The following is a 9128-nucleotide window of genomic DNA, read 5'->3' as shown; positions in this document are numbered from 1 at the left end:
ACTAAGGTCTATATAAAAGAGACTTCAGATACAGTATTAGAGGACCACTAAGGTCTATATAAAAGAGACTTCAGATACAGTATTAGGGGACCACTAAGGTCTATATAAAAGAGACTTCAGATACAGTATTAGGGGACCACTAAGGTCTATATAAAAGAGACTTCAGATACAGTATTAGGGGACCACTAAGGTCTATATAAAAGAGACTTCAGATACAGTATTAGCGGACCACTGAGGCCTACATAAAGGCATTTCAAAAAGCAGCATGTCATAGGACCTTTAAAAAAATAAAATACTGCTTATAAAAATGATACTTGAAAGGAGATTTTCCCTGCAGCCTGAAGCAGGTCTTTGATTCTACAGGTTGTTTTTGTTATACGCTTAATATTTAATCCCCTATATCTCATAATTGTGTGGTGTGGTGTGTCCACAAAGGGTGAGTCAGCTGGATTTTAAATATTCATGCATGCCTCTGCTGTGGGGTTTCTCCGAGTGGCCCATTCGTTCTGTCTCTGCTGGGAGGACATTTAAACCGACTGAGACCCCCAGAGGCGATGTGAGCCGGTGCAGCTGGGCCGTATAAAAGCAGCCGGCTGCAGTGTGTAGAGGACATGCTTGTGCAATGTTACAGGGAGGCTGCTTGTTCAGAGAGGAGGAGAGGAGTGTTACATACTGTAGTCTCTGTTGCAGAATGAGGAGAACACCTCAGGTGAAGAAGGAGTCCTTTTACTTTGGAGCGACACAAGAAGACGTCAAGAGCAACCTGGATTAAAATGTTTTGGAAGTGGCTTCAGTTATGAGTAATTGTCAAGATCTGAGTGACCCTGATCCTCTCCATGGATTTACTCTTTCAAAGGTAGGTTAGATATCGTCCTCGTGCCCCGAGGCTATCATTCCAAGTTCACTTTGTTTTATTATGTCAAAATGTTTGGTCAAGAAATACTCACATTCCACATTTAACCCTTGTGTTGTCTTGTCTGTTTTGCTTGTTTTATAAAGCATAAAGTATACATCTTCTTAGCCAACTTCATTCCAACTTAAGTTTTACACTTATGTTTGGAATGTTTGTTTGTTATGTTTTACACTTATGTTTGGAATTCATGGTCAATAAACCTCATTTATATTAAATTATGCCTAATTTTGAGTTTTAAAAAAACAACCAGAAATTATGAATTACTTTAGCTAATAATTAAGATCAGAGAAACGTATGTTGATGCATAATTACAGCCAGTTTCGTGTATGGAACTATCCATGTTATTTTGGGGCAATTTTGGTTGAAAGAAACCGATATTTTCTTTGAAAACAGGTCAAATTTGACCCGAGGACAACACAAAGGTTAATATTTACAGTTTGGATCTACTGAAATACTTTAAATTAGCGAAAAAAACATTTAAGAGAAGAGAAATTAAACGCATATCAGTTACTAAACTGTAGTTCTTGGAAGGGAAATGTTTAAACTTTAAACTGTATTTATGGGGAATGTGTGTGTCATCTTATGTATATATAAATATATAATTTTTTTGTAGATTAGATAAGATTAGATTCTACTGTAACTGTATCATTGTGCAGAGTACAAGAACAAAGACAATGAAATGCAGTTATAAGAGCAAAGTAAATATGGCTATGTAATATGAACAATGTATGAGCAACATGTACAGAAATGTGCAATGTAGTAGCAGTGACATTATAGTAATAGTAAGAATAATATAGATATAGATATAAGCAGTGTGTTAGCAGAATATATTATAAGAAAAAGAGTAAATACGGATATTCTGTATGAACCATATAGACAGATATGTACAGTATGTACAGCTGTGTGCAGTGTGGTAACATTACAACATTATAAGAGTAGGCACAGCAGGCACATAGCATAACATTTAAGCAAACTGATGTTCCGAATAATAATAACTATGTTAGTAGTAGTAGTTTTAGATAGATCAAAGAGAAAGAAAGAGAGAGAGATAAGGATAGAGTTTTAAAAAAACAAATAAAGGGCAAGCAAAATCGTTTGGGCAAAGACAAAATAATTGAAATGAATACATACAAAGAACTGATTAAAAATTAAACTCAGTGTCGTATTATAATCACTTTGAAAGTAAACAGTCAGCTGCATAACATATGTATTGAGCCTTTCGTAATACATATGCACATATCGTTTGTGTCTTTGTAGTCCCTTTTTTGGTCTCTTTGTATGATTTGTGTTTTGTTTGCATGTATGACCTTCGTTTCTTTTACATTTATTGGTTGTATAACCATGTTCACATATGTTTGTGTATGCATCTTACACCAAAAGGCACATTCCTTGTATGTGTTAGTTACGTGGCAATAAATCCTTTTCTGATTCGGACTCTTCGCTGCTGACGGCGTTTCGTGGCAGTGTCGCGGCAGCACTTCTAAAGGAATGCATTCAGGATTTTTCTGAGCTGACAAAAAACTGTCAGAACCTGTTCAGACTGCCTGTGTTGCCTCGTATGAAGAGACAAATAAGAATGGGCTGAAAACAAATGTGTTGAGCTCTTAAGTTGAGTCCCTTTGCCCTGAGGAGCTGATAAAATACCATTCTGAAGGTATCCCCTAATGTGATGTTGATGTCATATTTTAAAACCTGTAAGGGACTGTATGGAAATTATTAGGGTGTGGCTAGTCTCGCATAGCCAGACCCTCCTCCACAGCGCTGCGTAGGAGGAGGGTCTGGCTAGTCAACACAGCATTCTGGGATGGGAGAAAAACATGCTCTGGTTTATTGGCATTTCTTTAAACCAATCACAATCATTGTGGGCGGGGCTAAGCTCCAGACAGAGCCACGGTGCCTCTGCTAAATAGTCTCAGGAAGGAACAGGTTTTGGTGGAACATGTGTACGTTCAAAAGTACAGAAAACTCCGATTGGACAGATAGTCTAGCTAGCTGTCTGGATTTACCCAAGGGGGTAAGCTTCACTTCAGAACTCGAGTCATCTATGGCGCCATTTTGTTGCTACCTGGCCATCACCTCTTGTTAGCATCCCATTGACTCCCATTCATTTTGACGTCACTTTGACAGAGAATAACTTTACATCTGAAGCGTTTAAAGACTCTATTTCTCCGTTGTTTATTTCTAAAGAAACACGACAATGTATAAAAGGCTCCATTACCTTGTAGCTCACGTTATGGCTGCGTAGCAGACGCTTTTATAACAATAGGCTAACGATTGGGTCATAACCACGAGACTTACTGTCACACAGTAGAGGAATTACCGTATAGTACAGGAGAAGCTCACACAGGCAGTTTGGACTTCCATGTTTATCTGTTTAAGGTTTAATTGATCTAATGTTAACTAGCATGTTAGTGATCAGTAATTACTAATGTTAACTAGCATGTTAGTGATCAGTAATTACTAATGTTAACTAGCATGTTAGTGATCAGTAATTACTAATGTTAACTAGCATGTTAGTGATCAGTAATTACTAATGTTAACTAGCATGTTAGTGATCAGTAATTAGCCTGTGTCTATGTTATCTCCTTACATATACCTACACTCTCCGTCTCTGTAAGATTGGGAATGATTGAGATTTCTCTCGGCACAGCTACCAGAAGACTTCACACTTTCAGACAGGTTGCTCACGTCACATCTACGTTGTCTCTCTCAGTTGGAGGCTGCGCAGTAAAGGAAGAGATCACCGGAAAAGTGCTTCTAATAGCCTTCACTGGTCTCCGTCCAGAGCAACAAGGTCTATTGGTCCATTATATATATGTCAATGGATTTACCCTGCAGAGATCTGAGGATCAGTTAACCATAGTCCTCACAAATCCACCGGAGGTTAGAACCCCGACACAGAGACAGAGGAAGGGGACATCCAGCCGAAAATGAGGGACATCCGGTGGAATTTCCGGCGCCACCGGAGCAATCCCAGAAGTGGACCGTCGTGGATATAGACTAGGGCTGTGTTTCTCAAATGGGGTACATGTCCCCCTAGGGGTACTCTGGAGGACTGCAGGGGGTACGTGAGATATTTAACTAAATGTTTAATAGTTACGAGGCTGTTGTCCAGAACATTGTTCCTCTTTATGTAGAATTTTTTTTTTTCTTACCCAAAATGTGACATTTGTGTCTCCTTCTTTGGACCTGATGTATCCTTCCTTCTACTGTCCTTCTACTTTCGCTTTTTTCTTCTTATGTCACTGTTTTTGAAGTTTTTGATAGTATTTTTTACCTGTTCTTGCCTTCCTTCCTCCCTTCTTTCTACCATCTTTTTCCAAGTTTTTGTCATTTTTGCAGTTTTTGTCTCTTTTTCTCATCAGCATTTAAATGTTTTTTTCCAGTTCCAAGGCTGTTGTTTAGTAAATCTATCGCTGACAGCGCTGTACTGCTCCTCTTTATATATAGACTTTTTTTTCTACCAAAAATGATCAGCGCTGGTCAGGGGGTACCTGGCTTAAAGAAACAATTCAAAAGGGGTACATTATTGAAAAAGGTTTGAGAACCACTGGACTAGGGTGTCGCTCAGTGGCATAAGGTAGTTATGAGGGGCCCTTTTATCTTTTAAAAGCATGACTGTTCATGACTTGGCAGATTTTGTGCAGTGTGTGCAGATTCACAGTCTTTACAGTTAAATTACCTGATACGGCTGTACAGTATATGACAAAATACTAAAGAAAATGAGAAGGTTTATGTAGAATAAGCATACAATTTTGTCATGGCACTTATTTTGGGGGTCAGCAGAAGCTCAGTCTATAAGACCTTGGCTTGGGCTCCAGAGTCTTATGATGTTTTATTATAAATGCAACTAGCCAACAATATAACAGCCAGCTTAAACGATTAGACCAGATTTTTCTTTACTTTTAATACTTTAACTACATTTTCCTGATGATACTTACAGACTTTACTTAAAAAACACACAAACATTGTTTAAGGGCCCCCACTAGAGGGTGACACGTGAACCAGTTGTTGCTCCCATCCCATCCCAAGCCTACAAAAATACTCCCGTCATATCCCGGGTTGCCCGATCACATGACAGCCACCCCAAAAAAAATCCTGACCTGCAAAATCCCGAGAGAAATACTCATGAATCCCGTCCCACTGGTTCCCTATGTTGTCTAAAGTTTCAGACTCTGTTGAATCTGGTCTAGGTAACATGTATTACCTACAGGCCTAGGTAACATGTATTACCTGTAGGTCTAGGTAACATGTATAACCTGTAGGTCTAGGTAACATGTATTACCTGTAGGTCTAGGTAACATGCATTACCTGTAGGTCTAGGTAACATGTATTACCTGCAGGTCTAGGTAACATGTATTACCTGTAGGTCTAGGTAACATGTATTACCTGCAGGTCTAGGTAACATGTATTACCTACAGGTCTAGGTAACATGTATTACCTACAGGTCTAGGTAACATGTATTACCTGCAGGTCTAGGTAACATGTATTACCTGCAGGTCTAGGTAACATGTATTACCTGCAGGTCTAGGTAACATGCATTACCTGTAGGTCTAGGTAACATGTATTACCTGCAGGTCTAGGTAACATGCATTACCTGTAGGTCTAGGTAACATGTATTACCTGCAGGTCTAGGTAACATGCATTACCTGTAGGTCTAGGTAACATGTATTACCTACAGGTCTAGGTACAGGTCTAGGTAACATGTATTACCTGTAGGTCTAGGTAACATGCATTACCTGTAGGTCTAGGTAACATGTATTACCTGCAGGTCTAGGTAACATGCATTACCTGTAGGTCTAGGTAACATGTATTACCTGCAGGTCTAGGTAACATGCATTACCTGTAGGTCTAGGTAACATGTATTACCTGTAGGTCTAGGTAACATGTATTACCTGCAGGTCTAGGTAACATGTATTACCTGTAGGTCTAGGTAACATGTATTACCTGTAGGTCTAGGTAACATGCATTACCTGTAGGTCTAGGTAACATGTATTACCTGTAGGTCTAGGTAACATGCATTACCTGTAGGTCTAGGTAACATGTATTACCTGTAGGTCTAGGTAACATGTATTACCTGCAGGTCTAGGTAACATGCATTACCTGTAGGTCTAGGTAACATGTATTACCTACAGGTCTAGGTACAGGTCTAGGTAACATGTATTACCTGTAGGTCTAGGTAACATGCATTACCTGTAGGTCTAGGTAACATGTATTACCTGCAGGTCTAGGTAACATGCATTACCTGTAGGTCTAGGTAACATGTATTACCTGCAGGTCTAGGTAACATGCATTACCTGTAGGTCTAGGTAACATGTATTACCTGTAGGTCTAGGTAACATGTATTACCTGCAGGTCTAGGTAACATGTATTACCTGTAGGTCTAGGTAACATGTATTACCTGTAGGTCTAGGTAACATGCATTACCTGTAGGTCTAGGTAACATGTATTACCTGTAGGTCTAGGTAACATGCATTACCTGTAGGTCTAGGTAACATGTATTACCTGTAGGTCTAGGTAACATGTATTACCTGCAGGTCTAGGTAACATGTATTACCTGCAGGTCTAGGTAACATGTATTACCTGTAGGTCTAGGTAACATGTATTACCTGCAGGTCTAGGTAACATGCATTACCTGTAGGTCTAGGTAACATGCATTACCTGCAGGTCTAGGTAACATGTATTACCTGTAGGTCTAGGTAACATGTATTACCTGCAGGTCTAGGTAACATGCATTACCTGTAGGTCTAGGTAACATGTATTACCTACAGGTCTAGGTAACATGTATTACCTGCAGGTCTAGGTAACATGCATTACCTGTAGGTCTAGGTAACATGTATTACCTGCAGGTCTAGGTAACATGTATTACCTGCAGGTCTAGGTAACATGCATTACCTGTAGGTCTAGGTAACATGTATTACCTGCAGGTCTAGGTAACATGTATTACCTGTAGGTCTAGGTAACATGTATTACCTGCAGGTCTAGGTAACATGTATTACCTACAGGTCTAGGTAACATGTATTACCTACAGGTCTAGGTAACATGTATTACCTGCAGGTCTAGGTAACATGTATTACCTGCAGGTCTAGGTAACATGTATTACCTGCAGGTCTAGGTAACATGCATTACCTGTAGGTCTAGGTAACATGTATTACCTGCAGGTCTAGGTAACATGCATTACCTGTAGGTCTAGGTAACATGTATTACCTGCAGGTCTAGGTAACATGCATTACCTGTAGGTCTAGGTAACATGTATTACCTACAGGTCTAGGTACAGGTCTAGGTAACATGTATTACCTGTAGGTCTAGGTAACATGCATTACCTGTAGGTCTAGGTAACATGTATTACCTGCAGGTCTAGGTAACATGCATTACCTGTAGGTCTAGGTAACATGTATTACCTGCAGGTCTAGGTAACATGCATTACCTGTAGGTCTAGGTAACATGTATTACCTGTAGGTCTAGGTAACATGTATTACCTGCAGGTCTAGGTAACATGTATTACCTGTAGGTCTAGGTAACATGTATTACCTGTAGGTCTAGGTAACATGCATTACCTGTAGGTCTAGGTAACATGTATTACCTGTAGGTCTAGGTAACATGCATTACCTGTAGGTCTAGGTAACATGTATTACCTGTAGGTCTAGGTAACATGTATTACCTGCAGGTCTAGGTAACATGTATTACCTGCAGGTCTAGGTAACATGTATTACCTGTAGGTCTAGGTAACATGTATTACCTGCAGGTCTAGGTAACATGCATTACCTGTAGGTCTAGGTAACATGCATTACCTGCAGGTCTAGGTAACATGTATTACCTGTAGGTCTAGGTAACATGTATTACCTGCAGGTCTAGGTAACATGCATTACCTGTAGGTCTAGGTAACATGTATTACCTACAGGTCTAGGTAACATGTATTACCTGCAGGTCTAGGTAACATGCATTACCTGTAGGTCTAGGTAACATGTATTACCTGCAGGTCTAGGTAACATGTATTACCTGCAAGTCTAGGTAACATGCATTACCTGTAGGTCTAGGTAACATGTATTACCTGCAGGTCTAGGTAACATGCATTACCTGTAGGTCTAGGTAACATGTATTACCTACAGGACTAGGTAACATGTATTACCTTTAGGTCTAGGTAACATATATTATCTGTAGGTCTAGGTAACATGTATTACCTGCAGGTCTAGGTAACATGTATTACCTACAGGTCTAGGTAACATGTATTACCTGCAGGTCTAGGTAACATGTATTACCTACAGGTCTAGGTAACATGTATTACCTGCAGGTCTAGGTAACATGTATTACCTACAGGTCTAGGTAACATGTATTACCTGTAGGTCTAGGTAACATGCACTACCTACAGGTCTTTCATTACGTAATTCCTAACGGAGATCTTCTTACACTCAAAACACACATCTATCGATTTAGGGTAGGTTAGAAGAATCGCTGCCTTACGCATTCTAAGTAGCCTAGAAATGTCTCGCAATCTTTGCATTGCAGCTTAATTTTTTTATTTAATCTCTGTCTCCATACCGCTCCCGTTGATTTCTATGCTCTATTCCCTCCCTATCATGTTACCAACAGTGAGCTTGACTCCCGTACTGCCCGAAAAATTGTCACCCCACCACATTCTACTGTCTATTTACCCCCCTGAGGTGGCAAAAGGGAGGCATAAAAGTCAGAGGGTGTTATAACTTTCACCGTTCTGACTGTTGTGAATATGTTTTATTCTGTAAAAACACTCATCTGTTTCAATCTGCTTCAGACATTGTTACAGTGTTTTCCTTTCTGAAGATTTATCTGCATGAACCTACATTGAACCTTCCTCTGAAACCTCTTTCTTATCTTTCTACTCCCTCCCAAAATGTAGGCTACTGTATATATATATCCTTTGTGTCACTGAGCTCGTAACTTCCTTCAGAATCCGCTCACAGAGGTCCAGCCAGTAGATAATATAGAGTACGAACCACAGAACAATCTTGATCGGTTGGCCCACCAATGACCTTGTCTTGTCTTGTTTTTCTTCTCAGTATCTTCTCACCCTGTGGAAGCACATCAGACCCAGAGCCCAGCGGTGATGCTGGCGATGCAGCGCTACAACTCCTCGGGCATCACCGCCTCCGTTCCCCTCTGTAACCACACCCCGACGGTGCAGGAGCCTGAGGTGGAGCCCGTAGTTGCACACAATGCCACCCGCACACCCAACGAT

At 40.1% G+C, this 9128-nt stretch overlaps 1 protein-coding gene across 1 annotated transcript in view; it reads left to right on the top strand.

The window, feature by feature from the left end:
* The first annotated feature begins 610 nt into the window (after positions 1–610).
* The window catches only part of ptger1b (prostaglandin E receptor 1b (subtype EP1)), a 14008-nt gene continuing 5490 nt past the window's right edge, over positions 611–9128 (top strand). The window contains exons 1-2 of the mRNA XM_028599690.1: positions 611–856; positions 8950–9128. The exon at positions 8950–9128 is cut by the window's right edge and continues 717 nt beyond it. Of these exons, the coding sequence (XP_028455491.1) occupies positions 8997–9128 (132 nt within the window). The 5' untranslated portion in view covers positions 611–856; positions 8950–8996. The remainder of the gene's footprint in view (positions 857–8949) is intronic.

The sequence above is a fragment of the Perca flavescens genome, chromosome 15 (genome assembly GCF_004354835.1).
Source record: "Perca flavescens isolate YP-PL-M2 chromosome 15, PFLA_1.0, whole genome shotgun sequence".
In the NCBI taxonomy this organism is placed as follows: Eukaryota; Metazoa; Chordata; class Actinopteri; order Perciformes; family Percidae; genus Perca; species Perca flavescens.
This window is presented reverse-complemented; position numbering and strand designations above follow the sequence as displayed.